The sequence below is a fragment of the Condylura cristata genome, unplaced genomic scaffold, assembly GCF_000260355.1.
Source record: "Condylura cristata isolate star-nosed mole 26May11 unplaced genomic scaffold, ConCri1.0 scaffold00015, whole genome shotgun sequence".
Lineage (NCBI taxonomy): Eukaryota > Metazoa > Chordata > Mammalia > Eulipotyphla > Talpidae > Condylura > Condylura cristata.
In genome coordinates this window covers 16,061,741-16,078,384 of record NW_004567116.1, presented here as the reverse complement: position 1 = coordinate 16,078,384, position 16,644 = coordinate 16,061,741, and the positions used below count along the sequence as shown (strand labels likewise).

The 16,644-nt window shown below is 43.7% G+C and overlaps 1 protein-coding gene across 2 annotated transcripts in view; it reads right to left on the bottom strand.

Annotated features, from left to right (window-relative positions):
• Positions 1 to 488: 488 nt before the first annotated feature.
• Positions 489 to 16,644, bottom strand: part of SLC1A2 (solute carrier family 1 (glial high affinity glutamate transporter), member 2) — a 127,757-nt gene continuing 111,601 nt past the window's right edge. For both annotated transcript variants that reach the window (XM_004682910.2, XM_012725062.1), the window contains exons 9-11: positions 12,706 to 12,840; positions 5,954 to 6,185; positions 489 to 2,026 (exon numbers count right to left, since the gene is read on the bottom strand). In XM_004682910.2, the coding sequence (XP_004682967.1) occupies positions 1,955 to 2,026; positions 5,954 to 6,185; positions 12,706 to 12,840 (439 nt within the window). In that variant the 3' untranslated portion in view covers positions 489 to 1,954. The remainder of the gene's footprint in view (positions 2,027 to 5,953; positions 6,186 to 12,705; positions 12,841 to 16,644) is intronic.

The window sequence follows — 16,644 nt, the reverse complement described above, 5'->3', positions numbered from 1 at the left end:
TCTTGGAAGCACAACTCACAGACAGTCCTTAGCAGCATCATAGTGAAACCCAGGAACTGTCCCATTGACCCACATTTGCTATAAAGATGTTATTTCCACTACTATAGTTCACAATGTTCTTGGCCATCTAGTAAAAATGAAGACCAATGTCAAGAAAAAAAAAAAACTGCTTAATACTGATTTGTAGTGATTCTTATTAAAATAAAAAAAAGGCAAGGTTTGGGAGGCAAAAACAATTGGAATCTCATGTCTCTTCTATGTTCCAAAGGTATCTGATTTGGTAAAGAATTGTCACAAAGGATAAGAAAAAAGGGGATGTGATATCCTTGTAAATAAACCCTCCTCAGAGAACCTGGACTTTACGACTCCTCAACAAAATCTCAGCATTTGTCTGCTGGCCTCGGATGCCCACCCCACTCCCATGTGATTCTACATAGTCCTTTGAGGCAAGTGTGCTTTATTTCTCATTGATTCATGTTCAAGTCCTTAGCAAATTCCCAAGCCCAGCAACCTTACAAAAATACTGTGAGTTATTCCATAAAAAAATGATAGTAGAGGCATTGACAAATGTAGCTTACATAATCATTCAGGATCCACAGCTTGCCCCCAGTTGGCAAGGCACCATGCCAACGCCATGTATATCTTTCGTCCCTCCGGCTTTCACAGCCTTGAAAAGATTCCATCTATGATGTTGGGTAGAGACATCTTTTGTTCCTGCTTCATGGTTCAAGTTTGCCTTGATCTTGCCATAGCAATGTCATCTTTACAGGACTGTGCACATATGTTTGTTTTCTACTTCTTTCCATAGAGGAGACTGGGAAGAAGATTGGCTTTGCTTCCTGCTGTGCCCTGCAAGTGGTTTGAATGTGCTTTGCTATAACATAATAAAAAACTTTCTACACATTAGATGAATAACCATGTTTCATTTTTCTGCTCATCAAGAGAATGGAATTAAAAGAGACACAATCAACACAACTCACCTCCATGTGTGAGGAGAATAAAATGATTAGGCTTTCGAGGCTAATGAGAATATGATGAAAATAATTGAGGGACTACAAAAGGACCCTTATATTTGAAATCCAAACAAGAGTTTGATGGGTGAAACCAAGACAGTGAAGAATAGGTCAAATAACTTCAGAGCTTGATTTCACTATGACAGGTGAAGACAAACCAAGTAGAAACAAATTGGAGTATTAGAATCTGGTTAGAATTTACGTTGACTGTGCTTTCTTTCTTTTGTCTGCATAAGGTGGTTATTTGAAAATTACTTCCTGACCCATTATCAAATGGAGAACAAATTATGAAACATACTTTGGAATTACAAAGGGCAGGGCAGAGACTCCATGGGTGTTATAATCAGCTGCCTGTTAGGTATGGTTCCCACTAAGCCTGTCTTTGAAAATTTGCTTTAAGGAGCATACTGTATGGTCCAAGATTATGGTCCAAGCTCCCTATGAGAGGTAATTGTATTTACCAAACATCGAAGGGGAAGTAGGTCTAGAGGCGTCCAATAATTTCTTGTGCATCACAAGGTGAGGCATGGAAAACACTGGAGGGAATACCTACTGAGTGTCTGCTCATTGCCCCGAACCCCTGAAGTGTGCCACGCTGCTTTAGCTGTGTCCCCTGGGAAAAGAGCATGCACAGTTCTGCCTCCTGAGAGAAAAGGGAAGCTGGCAAGAATGTGTCTTCACTTCAAATCAATTCCTCCAGCAGCATCAAACACTCAAACAGCAATACAAGTGACAACATTAGACAGTTACAAAGCATTATTTGGCAAAGACACGCTCCGTGCCTACCACAGACTCAACAGATCCTCTAAGCCTCAGCTAACAGATTAAGTAAACATAGAAATATATGCATTTTTTTTTTCCTTTTTAAAGAAAGCTTGTTTATATCCTCTTTTACCATAAGACACGCTGGGGAGTCTATTCAAGAATTTGCAGTCATATCCTTATTTTTCACGTTTCCAGGGTTCTTCCTCAGCGCTGCAGTCAGCTGACTTCCCGTTGGCTGCCAGAGTCACCTGAAAGTAATTTCCATCAACACCCACCTTATAGGCCTCCAACTAGAAACCACCCCGTGGGCTATGTGGAGAAGCATCAGACTTAGGGGGTGCGGAGTGGCTTAAAAATTGATAAATTTCAAGTAGTGTTCCTTCCCAGCTGATTGGGAGCTGATCTTGGGTTTCACCACTGATTTGTGAACATTTAAGAGATACATTGATCTTGGGGGATACTGAGGGATGAGGGACACTGTACCAAGTAGAGGATACCTTCTATGATTTTAGGATCGTGGAAGTGTCTAAGGACTATCCATCACCCCATAATGCTGTTCTTAAACAACAGTGCCTGTGTGCTGCTCCACACAACCACAGAGAACAAACCAGAACTAGGCAACTAGTTGTCCTCATGCACGTGAAAGGTTCAGTTGCAAAGAGGCCAAGTGGATTTTATTCATGTCCAATTTTACAATAAAAAATCATGATGGTTTGACTCCACCAAATGAACTCTCCAGGTTTTAAAAATGAAAAGGGAGAGGATTTGAATCTGAGATCAGCAACAAGAAGGTCTAAACTTATTTCAGTGAAGACATGTAGTGACCACATAGAATGGCCAGATGGTTTGTACTCTGCTTCCCTGGCTGTAAGTGAACTGAACCTTTACACAGAATGGGAGGCTCCCCTCCACTTCTAAGTGGTTTTCCTAGCTTACCTTCCATCTGTCTGTCCTCAACGTCATGTGCAAACTTAAACCCACGACTGATATTCCACATAATGGAGAGACTGGATTTATGGAAGCATTAGAACATGAAGACATGACAAACGCAGCAATGTTTGAAAGAAATCTGGCCTTCTTCTTACCCAAGTGGAAGTGACACGCATGCATTAGGGACACACACAACATGCTAGAAAAGGAAAACTAAGGGCCCTTCACAAACCAAGCAAGTGAAAATAAAAACTATTCATTCCTCCCATTTCCATACAGCCCCCACATTATTTTTTACCAGCAAGACCATGCAGCAAGCAAGACTATAGTGCATGCTGTTATTCTGATGAAAACAAAAAACCTAGGTATCATGACAAACTACCATTACAAGACAAGAGTTTGAAAATAAAGAGATCCAAGTGATGTAACAATGCTTGAAGCAGTTCAAGTGTTGACCAGAGCTACAGCAAATTTGCTTTCCCTGAAGTGAACCATCAGGAAACATGGCAGGGACAAACCCATGTCTGTTCAGCTTGCCCCTGTGTGAATCTATCTGTTTTTTAGTGATGACCCAGATTAAGAGCCATGAAAAATTGCACATCACAATTTTGGATTCCTTTGGAAAACCCTGAAGTACAGATGGGAGGTGGTTTTGTGGTTGTTTTAAATACCGGCGCTATTTAAAAGTAGCTGGGACAACCTTTTCGTTTTGTTTTTTTCATTTCATTTTCTGGACAGGTAATAAAGCTGGGACCCCTCTCCCCAATAGAGTCCACCCATCTCTGTAATAGAAAAGAAAAAGGGGATACGGACTGATAGTAAGCGTTGATGTTTCCCATCTCAGGGTTTAAAGCAAGGAGATGGGGAATGGACCAGAAGAAAGTTCAAAGGCATGAATAAATGTGACTCAGGTATTCTGGGAAAGTGTGCAAATTTACCTCCACAGTCCTGACTACCTCCTTTGCATATTAGTGTCAACTCGGTCAAGAGATCTAAAGTGAGGAGTTGGCTTGCCTCACCTAGCAAAGGTTAATGACCAACTCACCACAACTGAGCTGAAACCATCACTTCATTGAAAAAAGGCAAATAGCGAGGTTAGCTATGAAATCAACAAAGCCATTTTGTTACTTCCATAACCTTCTCAGTTTGACTAACTGACCCTCTAAAGGCTAATTCAGAATTTGCAGATGGTTGGTTGAGTAGCCAGTTATACTGAGAATGAGCCACTAAGTACAAAACTGTAGAGCCAAAAAAGTTGGCTGAAATAAAGTCTATGGTCAAGATAACAAAAAGACACAAATATTTAAGAGCACCTGCTATGTGCCAGGCACTGTCTGAGGCCCCAGAACACAGCAGTGATAAATGGGGACACAATATCACTCCTTGGGGCCTTACTTCCTAATATTTCCCTGTAGGCTTTGAATAGTTTTGCTCAAAAAAATGAAGCAAATTTTTCCTGATGAGTTTAAAAAATCAACTCAAGAAGTCTGAAAGCTAATGGTATCCACACCTACCCATCTTCTTTACATTATGTCCTATACTATTTTGTTAAGAAGCTTCTTGAGAAGTTCCAAAAGGACCATACCTATCTAACCACATTTAATTAGTTACTAGGATTTTTTTACATATACATTTGTGAAATTTAAAAATACACATGATATCTTGTTTGTTTCATTTGTTTCATATTATATTCATGTTATATCACATTCATATTATATTCATATATTCATTTGCTTATATTATTATTTTTGCTTGTATTGCAGTCATGTGGGTTAAAGCTTTATCTCTACTACAAAACTGTACATTCATTTCGCTGTCCTCTAGTACCTCATTTAGGGTTTGAAGATAATGGAGACTCAATAAATACTTGATGCTTGGTGAAAATCTAGGAGATCATAGGAATGAGATAGGGCACTTAAATAAACATAATAAATACCTTTAAAATATAAGAGGAGTCACTGACACAAACATTTTGATGGGTGCTAATCCAGCACAATCATTCAGATGCAGGACACGCTAGCTTTCAGGAGAATGAAATATGGCCTTAGGTACATCTGAATGTCAGGTAATTTGAATCATTTTCACCAAGGGTCAATTAACTATATAATTGCCTTTTAGTGGGTGGGGTCTTTCCTAATTTATATCATAGCCCTGGTTCACCCATACATGTACCAATTTTAAAGGGGAAGAGCAAAAGACTGTGGCTGGTCCATAAGAATTCTAGATATTTGTTATAGTCCAGTAAAGAAAATTACTTGTATCTCATTCTTAGTTGCCTCACAGAAGCCATGGTGTGATTTTGGAAGGGCTCAGAAGTAACACAGGGAGACATTAATTATTATGTGATATCTTGTCCACAAGCATCAAAAAGGTATTAGAAATCTGGGTCAGATTTGGATTGTCTACAACTGCTCCCCGAATCATTTTAGCAATCCTAGCCCCAGAGCTGACCTGGCAGGGTTTCTCCAAGTTTGCTTCACTCTGGTCATGACACTCTGTCCTCACAATGTCAAGTTAGTTACAATGAAGGCTAGACAGAGCCCACCAAGCTTGAAGACTAACCACCCAACAGCTTGGAAGTGTCCATAACATCCATGCTTCAGGAAAGGTGGTCCTAAAAGCCAGTGTTGGAGATGTCATGTTTTAAAAAATAAAACTATAGAAAATTGTCCTGAAGGATTGTCATCCTTTGCTTAGTGACTTCCCATTGTTGGAGCAAATTGACCATGAGATTAAAAGTTACCCTTCCCACAAAAACAATGAGGAGAAAGCTGCATGACAGCTGTGCATACACATTTTTGATACAGCATGTAAGTACTTGCTGTAGATCATACAGGAAAGGACACTTGCATTAGATCAATCAAATGATTCTAGGTATTTCTTTTGGTGTTTCACTTGAGGACAAAACATTCGAAAGGGCAACAAAACCACAGAAATGATAAGTTATTGGGCAAAATATTCAAGAAAAACAATCAAATTAATGGAGTGAGTGGGTGAGGGAGTCAGAATGGTTATTTGGCATCACGTGGAGGGTAATAAGCAATGATTGACTCTTTCACTGTTAGACCTACTCACTTCCTGCCATGTTAGATACAGAGTTAGATGATCTGGGATTTGAAGAAGCTTGGGTTACATGAGTCTTTAGGAAATTAAACATGCCAATAATACATGCAGGGTTTCTATGTTAAAGAACTGAGCATGCACTGTTATATACAGGTCTCGATATCCATGAATGGGAAAGGTACCTTGCACTCATCTACTATGACCGAGTTGTGTGCAGCATAGACACACTGGTTAGAGTTGCTTTCCCTGTGGTTCTTCATGTCATCATAAATGGACTGAGTCTTGGTCATTTCAATGTCTTCATGCACTCGGTGCTGGGAGTCAATGGAATCCAGCTCAGACTTGGAGAGGTGGTAGACAATCCCAGCCCCAAAAGAGTCACCCACGACATTGACTGATGTTCTCATCCTGTCCCTGGAGACAAAAAACAGAAATGTTTAGTGAAAAGGTGGTGATGATGTTGTGGATATGGAGAAAGATGACTGTGAGGGGAATTTAGGAGGCAGAATTATAGGACTGATTGGTTATAATGAGTGAAAGGGGAAAGAAGAAAGATTCCTCTCAAGTTTCTGATTTTTGGTAACCTGTGGGCAGTGCTGCCATGGGGCCCAAATGGTTGGGGTGGAAGAAATTCTGGTTTCAGCAAACATATTATCGTAAAGTCTGTGACCTAGCAAAGGGGAGATGTCCCACAAGCAATTAGGAATATGAACTAAAGATCAAGAGAGGCATCAGAGCTACAGGCAGTGAACCAGGAGTCCTCATCTAAAGATACCATTGCTAGATGCCACAGATGAGTTTAATTTATCCCTGAAGAGACAATCTATTCTAAAACCCTGAGGGTGGTCAATGTGAAGAAATGGGCAAAGGAAAACAAGTCTGCAAAGGTGGGGTCTAGAAAAGTTTGGGAAGCACATTTCAACAAGACTGTGGAAGACAATGTCCGCCACTGTCCAGAGGTTAGGTATGATCAGTAAAGAAGAGTCTCGGTTTCAGCAACACAGAGGCCATTGTTGACCTGGCAAGAGCAGTTTCAATAAAGAGACAGAACAGAAACCAGCTCACCAGAGGCAAAAAAAAAAAAAAAAATGAATGAGAGGAACGGAAGTGAAGACATTAGACATTATCTACTTAATCACTGAGTGAGAAGGTAAAGACAGAAAAGGCAGAAGAAAGATTTTGGGGGTTGCTTTTGAGACCACCAGGGGAATATCTGAGCAATTCTGGGGTAAGTCCAACTTCAGTGAAAAAGAGGAAGTGGGAACCTGTGTTACACACGTGGAACACTTCTCCATGGTCAAGTACTTTCACTTTCTCTTACAACCAGTGCTGACTATTCAGGAAATCATGCTAATGTCAAAAGCTTGTAGGCTACAGTCTTTTAGAGAGTCCACTGATATCCTCAGGTCTGGATGCAGAGTATGCGGACTGAGAAGGGGGTAGAGTGCAGAAGCTTTAGTTGAATGGATTCACATAGCATAAGAGGTCCACCGGGAACAAGAGAGGGGCTTGGCTGAACTGTTTACATGACAATGTAAACATGACTGTGGAAAGCTGAGGTCTAAAGCCACTTGGCATGAGGAAGGGCAGGAAGACCCATGGAGGCGTCTGTTAAGAGCATGACCTTTAGATTCAAGTCTGAATGGAAATGCTCCCTCCGGTGGGGCTTGTCACTTAGCCTTTCCAGTTCAGTTTTCTCATTTGTAAAATATGGGAAGATTCACAACCCTTCCAATGCTTACAGGGAATGGACACTGCTGATTGTGAAGTCCTCTGCCAAACTGTCCCCACAAAAAGACTAGCCTAGGACCCCAGTGTTCAAGACCAGTAGCTCACAATTATTACTGTTATTATTTGTCCAAGCGAAAAGAAAAGCAGGTCACTTCTCCTCTTCCACCAAGTCTTACACATTTCTCCTTTTGCACATAGAACACACTGTAGAGATTTTTTTCACCCACAACTGTGGTCAAAATCCTTTGAGGGATAAAGTCATGTTTTGACCACTTGTGACATGGTCTGAGTGGGGTGGGCAGGGGTGTGCAGGAGGGGAGGAGGTGGGTGGTTGGTCTAAGAGGCAACATCAGACTAGAAAAGTGTTATCCTGTGGAAACAAGTGCTTGGATATTTTGGGAGTTAAAAAGTATAGAAAGGGGACATGATTGGGGTGAGGGAGGGGATGTGGGCAGCCAAAATGATTTTGGATGAGGCAATGAGTGGGATCCTGACAGCTGGATGCAGTTGTGGATGTGTAGAACTGGAGTCTTCAGATACAGGGTGAACGTGGGAATCAGCTGCCTTCTGCGCCAGACATGGAGTGAGTTGTATATGTGCCTATGTGTTTTAGACAAAGGGATGAGAACCCAAACTGGCTTCCCTGGAACAATAGGGAATAGCCAAAACATCTGGATTTGAATCCCAGTATCATAATTTATAATTTATGAAATTGGGATATGTTTCATCACTCTAAGCCTGTTTTCCCCTGCTGTAACATGGGGATAACACTTAGCCACTTTATAATTGGCTGGGACTTTTTTTCTTTAACTCCATGTAAAGTGCCGAGGAGAATGTCTAACACTCACAGAACACTCACTACATGTCAGTTATTAGTCTCCTGGGTTCTTTTGATCTTGATTTCCACTGAGTAGAGATGTGAGCTACCAACTGGTACTCAAAAAAGGGTACCTATATCTACAATCAGAAACTCCTGCTCCCCTCTCCCTACCTCAAGGTCATGCCTTCTTGAAGTCAGGTCCCTGGGCTGTATCCACATCACCTGGGAACTGGTTAAAATGCCAATTCTTGGGCCCCACCCCAGGCCTCCTGAATGTCCAGGGGGGCTTGGGTGCATATTCAAGCTTGAGAACAATATTTCCTCCCTCCAAGGAGTCATGTGAACCCTGGGAGAGATCCAGAATCCCCCCTGGGGGCTAGGGGGAGGCCCCTTAAGGTCTTCCTTTTAGCTGCCATCTCAGTGACATCCCTCCAATGAGTGGAATTCACCTCTCCAGCAGTCTCATGTTATAAGTGGCTGTAGACCCCTCTGGGTTGCTCTTCCATTCAGCTCCTCTTTCCCTACCCGTGGCCAGACCCAATTATTAACTCTCCCTGGTGCCGGCTGCTACTCTTTGCTCCATCTGGCCCCCCGAGTAAGAGGGCTTAAGGGGTGTCTCTTATAAATATCTGCCAAGGATTCCTGACATGAAGGGCTTCTTGGACCCTGGCAGAAGCTCTAGTTTTACCAGCCCTCCTCATCTGTTGTTCCAGGACTTGAACATTTTGCAGGGTCCAGAACTGTGGTTTTCACCATGATATTATGGAGCAGCTAAGCCTGCTTGTTGAACAGCAGCCAGGGCCTGGCAGTAAAGAGGCTGGCTTGTCTCCAGCCATTGGCAAGCACAATAGCACATTAAATGTCACTGAAGGCTTTGTTTGCTTTTAAATTGAAAAATTGCTAGAGTTATGAAAGCTTACAAACCTCTTGTAGAAAGGGAAAAAAAAATTCCCCCTTTCCTATGTCTCTGCGTTTCCTTTACAGACTCATGCTAGGGAATAGCCAGTCAGTCCCCAGAACCTATCGCAACGTATCCCCTTGACCTCACTCACACTCTGAGGACACCCAGCAGCCACGGGCACATGGTTAAGACTGTGTTTCCAGAACTCCTTTTACTGGTGAGAAAGAATGTGCTGCCATTACTGATTCAAAGCAGATCTGACCTAGCTACAGACCACTGTTCACATTTTCCCAGGATGCTCGACACTCCTTTTTTCTTCTTTCTTAAAAGGAATGTTCAAGCTTATTTGTATACAAACATCTATCACGGCAGCATCCGAGTCTTAAAACCAAAAGGGCATTCAAGGGCACTGTGTCTAGACTCTGCTCTCAAACCGATAAGCTATTGTTCCCACCTGACACAGGATGCAAGCAGAGGAAGCCACTGGCCCAGCAGACAGTGGCTGAGACCCAGGGCTCCCGCCTCTTTGCCTTTCTCCCTTTGGTTATGTGGCCCCGTTCTGAGCGCAGACTCAGGAGTCGTCCTTGTTCCTCCTTCTTTTCCAGCTCTAGCCTGGGATCAGCTTTCTCAGAGACCTTTTTCACCAACGCAGTTAATCCAAATGTCTCATCAGTGTTTCTATCCAGCCAACTCCCTTCTGCTAGCAGGCTTCAGCCCTGGAGTTGGGGCACCCTGCTCTCCCTGCAAGTGTCAGCATGTGCGTGCCTGCATGGGGAGGTGGGGGGAGACCCAGTCCTCCTGTTTCATTTGCTAACATTTAGGTCAGGAATAGGCAGGGTCTTGGATATTCCAACAGACTTGGAGGCAAATGACTACTACTAAGAAGATTAGGCCCACCATTGCTGGCCCAAGGAAGCTGCAGGACTTGAATTCTGAGGGCCTGAGACCTTGACTGCACCCCATTTGTCTCTACTTAGGCCTTTTGTTTTGCTTTGTTTTAATCCTAGGAGGAGGTAAATCAGGTCAAACATAAATTTCCCTGCTCAGTAAGTAGAACCCTATAGGTGGAGAACACTGTCTCTGCCAGTCCGGACCTCCTTCCCAGTGGGCTCCTCCTTCCCACTGCCAGATCTGCTCTAACTAGGAAGCTATGTGGGGTGGGGTGAGAACGGCCACACAAGCTCTCTTGTGCCTCAGGGAAGAGACTTGATCCTTCTGACTCCCGAGTTTCCTCATCTGGAACCACACAGGGCTCTTTAGAGATTAATTGTCAACAGATGTAGAGAAAACTGAAGTTCCTTTTACTTCATTCTCTAAGCTATTAGTTCACTTCCCCACCCTCCCTCCATTAAAGGTATCTGCACCCTAAAGGGTGGGAGGTAGCAGCCTCTATAACAAAAACTTTTTAAAAGATGAGGCCCTGGCGGTCGACTTTGGTCTTAGAACGAAACCAAGAGGAGGAGACTACGTAGTGTCGCAGTAGGCAGACACTGCAGGAACTCCAGGAGCTCAAGGGGCAAAGAGGTGGGGACCTCAGAGTCACAGAGGAAGCAGATGCAATTTTAATAGCTTCTGCTGCCTTGGGCATGAACAGAGACAGTAGCATGCATTTCTTGAGCTCCTACTTTGTGCTCTGTCCCCATACTGTGTCGATGTCTTCAGCTTCCCTTTGTCCTCCTCTCTGACCAAATCCCACCCACTCCTTGTCTCCTCCCTCCAATTCCTTCCCAATCCTACCAAGTCTCACTCACCCCCGCAATGCCCTCATCTGAATAGAGGTCATGGAAATGCTGTTCTTTGTGCTGCACACAGGGCAGAGAAAGTTCGAGAACTAGCATGGGAGGAGCCTGCCACCACTACCTGACAAAGACAGGCCGACCCAGAGAGTTATTCAGTTTGCCCTTCACCTTCCCTGTTAAGGCAGTTCTAGAGCATTCTCTGTTGATGAAAGTATCCATGTGGCAGCTCCACAGCCTTCTTCACAGCACCCCAGGGTAGAGCAGATCATGCCCATGGAGACACTTTCCATCTCTAACCTAAACTCAACAGCAGGCAAGTTTCCTGGGAGACCAGGCTTCTTTGCGGCTTTCGTGCAAGTGCCTCTTCCCTCTTTGGAGGAACATAGAGGGCAGGAACTACTGTTACGAATGGAGATACTGCACATTCACATACTGGGCCTCTGGCTCTTAGAAATCCATGTCAACAGATGCCAGAACATTTCAGAAATACCACATGTGGTGCAGTTGGAAGAGTTAATGAGCATATTGGCCTTGGAATTTTGCACCAGCACTTGTCCTCACAGCTGTCACAGAAGCCAAAGCCTTTCCCCTCCTGAGAACAGCCGGCCACAGAGCACCAGAGCCCCGGTGGATCCCAGCAAGGATCCACTCCGGCCCCACTAGTGACTGCCTGGTTAGACTGGCTCGCCTTTGGGGCTGGGCAGTGAGGATCCTCTACTAAAAAATGTCCTCTGGGAAAGGTGGTTGGGTAATACCTACATAGTCAAGCTCAAGCTTCCCTGCCTGCTCTTGGAGACAGTCATCAGGCCCCATCGTTTGCCACTCCTTGGTGCCCCTGGTCCTGCAGCCATTGTGCAGACTGGTCTTGCACCCACACACCTGTGCACACCTGCTAAGCGCTGTCTATCAGTTATGATTCACCTCAATTATCGCCTCCTTTAGATGTCTGAACAGGGCTGTGATTCAAAACATGGTGACCTCTAAAACCAAGCATCCAGTCTGTTCATTCTCATGACACTTTACCACCCCAGCCTCCCACCAAGCCCTGGTTTCCTTGTCAATAAAATAGAAGTAATATCATCAGACTCCTAGGTTGTTACAAGAAGATGCAAATGCACCATCTAGGCACTGAGCACTCAAATTCAACAGGTTTTGTCTGTTTCCTAATTTCTCTACTCTGGACTGATTTACAACAAAATGTACCCATTTCAAGTGCATGCCTTGATGTGGTTTTGGAAAGGCAGTTCTTGTACATACTTGTGTGGAGGGGCTATTTCTATCACTCCTACAGGTTCTCCTGAAGCCCGTCCCAGTTCATCTTCACACCCATATTGCTGGATGCAGGCAGTCACTACTTTCCTTCCATTGCTAGAGGTCAATTTGCCTTTCCTGGGGCGGCACATAGATGGAATCATACAGAACAGATACTCTGTGCTTCAGGCACTCACCATGATGTGTTAAGATCCTTTTCATATGCCAGCAGTTGGTTTCTTATTGTTATAGTTTTAACTTTTTATTATCATTTATCTGATCCTTTTCCTGGAATATAAAGCCCTCAAAGATTCTTTCTCTTCTTTGGTTCCTATGTAGGAGTTCAGCAGTGTCAGAGGGAAAAAGGGAGGGAGGGAGGTAGTGGAGGGACTGTCATAGGAAATGGCTAAAATCTTGGTGACACCCTGACTTCCTGTCCACTCTGGGCACAGGATTCACGTCCCCAGCAGAACCCCATGTGAAGACACTTACAGCAGCCAGTCCACAGCCACCAGCAGGCTGATGTCCTCTGTCGGCAGGCCCACAGCTGTCAGAATGAGGAGCATGGTGACCAGTCCGGCGCTGGGGATACTGGCCGCACCAACACTCGCCAGCGTGGCCGTGAGGCTGTGAGAACAGACAAAACTAGGTCACAGGGAGAGAAAGAGGCCTTGGCAAAACCTTGCTGTCAATTTTAAGTTCTAATTTTCACCCAAATGATAAAAGCCTTGGTCCCTGCCAAGCACTAGAGAAATCTAGAATTCCAAGACCCAGCAATTAGGGTTTATTTGGATTTTGCTCAACTGTGATAGAAACTTATAAATTCATGGATTGGCGCCTTATCCAATCATGACATTCAGTGAGCCTATTATCTCACAGCATTCAAATAAGTAAGTGTGCTCTCGAGCAGGCAAGGGGCTATTTGAGAAGAAAAACAAACCACCCTGACTTCTCCCATGAGACCACCACGGCTTCATTTCTGCTTATGTCTTTACATCTCTGTGAGCACCAGAGATGTTTCAACTATGCAGCGAGTCTGAGGAGGTCACTGCCAATGTTAACATGGGGCCTCAAAATAGCAATTATCCAGACCCACTTGATTGAGTATCGGGGGAACAAATCAGCAGATTCCAAATGACATTTCGTTCAGACGCCTGGATGTTTCTCCCTGGACTGAAAAATACATTATTCAGGGGGAAAAAAATATTGCCAAGAAATGAGCATGAAATAGCAGAAGGCTTTTTTCTCTGAAGCATCTCATCATTTTCTTTCCAAACGATGCCGAAGGCACACCCAGCACCATTGTGAAGTTGTCACTTGGAAGGGAGCTGATCTGGGGTCCCAGTGTCCTGACTAAATACACAGAATCTCTAAGGCCAGCAAAAGGCAATGACCCCCCCCTGCGCTTTTCTGGACTCCATTGACAAACCTGTCATTTCTAAATGGAAGGAAGCTTCTGAAAATACTGGTTCACAGACACATTGCACTGTCTTTGACAATTCTATAGTTTCTGGAGTACTTCTCTGACTCCAGCTAAGAACCAGGCTCCCAATATGGCTTAGCCAAGCCTGCAGAGTTCTAATTGCTGTGACCAAGTCTAGAATCCTGGGGTCTTCAATTGTGTGGGAACTAAATTACCTAACTTCACTTATGAGGGAACAAAGAGCTTTGTGGTTTGCACTATATATATATATATTTTTCCCTTTTTCCCATTCTCCCCAGACTTAGGCTTGCACTACATGGGCAGCTTCCCTGGATAAATATGTAGAACCATCTCTAATTGAGTAGAGTTGAATACCAGGAGTTGGTGTCAGGGTTTTGAGAACTCCACTTTCTTTGGGTCACTCTGAGTAATAAGTTTGGGCAACTTAACTAAAAAAAAAAGATTTATTTATTTATATATACAGAACTGGGGTACAGGCCAGAGGGGTGGGGGGCGAGAAGATTCACCAGAGACAGAGTGGGGAGCAGATCTGGCAGGCTGACTGAAATACACTGCTGAGGGGAGCTGCGGGCAGGTTAGGAGAGGTCTGGCATGCCATGTGGGTCAGCTCCCTGGCTGGGGATCAAACTTGTGCTGCAGTGGCTGGGGTACCTTCATTGTGCTGTGCTTTGACCCGTTGCACCACCAGAGTGCCCTGGGCAACTTACTTAGCCTCTTTGTGCCTTGATTTATTGATCTGTAAAAGTGCAAACAATAATGGTGTCTCACTCAGAAGCCATCAGGCATTAATAAGTAAAACACTTAGAAGAGGCAGGCATATTGTAATTTCCCCAATAAATGTGAATTGTTATTCTTTTCTTGAAACCTGTTCAGGGTGAGGCTGCTTTGCAATGAAAACTTCCCTAAAGCCCTGAGAGCTAGAAAGTGGGAATTCTCAGCGATTTCCCCTGAGATGTCTAGGGAAGGGGAAATTCCCAAGGTTCAACGTTGGCCTCGACCGTTTTATTTACAACATCATTTGCTTCTGTTATGAGTCAGTCTTACACATCTGTGTGCTGTGACCATGTTGTCTGGTTAATCCTTGGTTGTATGAGACAAAATCCTATAAAAAGAATGTTTCCTGGCAGGTAATTTCCCCTTTTTAGTTCCCCTTTATCTTCGATCCCAATAATATACTCATTCTGCCTGCAGAGTTCTAAATCCTGTAACAATTCCCTGGACAGTGATCTCCTCCTTGTCCATTTACGATGTTCTACTTTTCCTGCCTTTCCACTCCCCAAACTCACATCTCTAGTGCTGGGTGTTGGATACTGTGCACAGCTCATCATCACTGCAGAAACTCACAAAGCCCTCCAAGGTGTGTACGGTAGATACTCTTCATACCCAAGAGGAGACCAAAGATTGAAAGGCAGAGAAATTTAAGGGTACCCAACTTGGACATGGCCTGTTAGCATCTGAACACTTGTCTGCTTGGTTTCAATGCCATGTTGACTCTTCTTGTCTTTTGATCCTGGTGTCTCTTGAAAACTCCATCACTTGGTCACTGGTCCTTCTGCCATCAGTAAGTTCTCTCTAATACATGACCTTGCTGGGTAATGTCCTTGCCATCAGACTAAAAGTTCAGAGACCAGAAGTCATCTTTGCTTCCTCTTTGAGTTTTAAGGGAGACTGGCAGGCTCACATGAAGTCTGTTAGGACCTGACTTAGAAGGTTGTTTATTCTGACTCTAGCATGCATTCCACTGATAACATCATGGTCCTCATGACATCACCATCACATTATTCTTTTGTTCAAGGAACATTGTGAACTTTATTGTCCATCAATAGCAGTAATGACAGTAGTAGCTAACATTTGTTGACAGGTAACCATGGACCAGACACAGTGTTCCCAAGTCCCCAGGATGCGTGATTACTGTGCTTATTATACAGATGAGGAAAAGGGGGCTCCCCTACAAAACTTCTAAGGACTGAGGTTTTATCCTCAAAATTCACTTGCTGAATCTCTCATTTCCAATGTGATGGCACTGGACATGAGGCCTTGGGAAATAATTAGCTTTTGAGAGTGGACTTCTTATGATGGAATTAGTCCCCTTACAAAAGGAGACATAAGTGCTCTCACTCTCCTTCCCTCAATCACTCTGTCTACTTTCCTCATTTTCTATACACTAAGAAAAGGCTGTGTGAGCAAACAGAGAGGAATTTCTTGGGAAAGCCAGCAAGAAGGCATTCACCTGTAGCAGAATCTATGGGCAATTTGATCCTGGACATCCCAAACTCCAGAACTGTGAGAAATAAATGTCTGGTTTTTAAACTTCAGCACGAGTTCAATCCCCAGCTAGGGAGGTGACCCACATGGCGCAGCAGACCTCTCCTGACCCGCCCATTACTCCCGCCAGCAGTGTACTTGGTCAATCTGCCTGTTCTGCTCCATCCTCTGTCTCTGGTGAGTCCTCTTACTCCCTGTATCTCTGGCTTGTACCCCAGTTCTGTATACATAAATAAATTAATCTTAAAAAAAAAAAGAAGAAGAAATGGGGAAGCAATTACTTCTAACAATCTCTTGGGAAATTATTTGTTATGAAATTTTTAAATGATAAATACAATCAATTAGCTTTAGTAAAAGCAAAAAATAAAATAAAATAAAATACTTGCTATTTACTTGTGCTAAAATGGTTTATGTTATATTGAGGAATATCTTGCTTCCAGTGCTTCATCACTTCTGCCTTCACCCCCTGGAATACTGAAATGAGCATGTTTTTTTGTTTTGTTTTTTTAAAGATTTATTTATTTGTGCATACAGAACTAGGGTACAGGCCAGAGGTGCAGGGGTGGTGAGAGGACTCACCAGAGACAGAGCGGGGAACAGAACAGGCATATCAACGAATACACTGCTGAGAGGAGCAGCGGGTGGGTCAGGAGAGGTCTGCCACGCCATGTGGTCACCTCTGGGGCAGGCGGGAATCAAACTCATGTGGAAGTGGCTTTAGC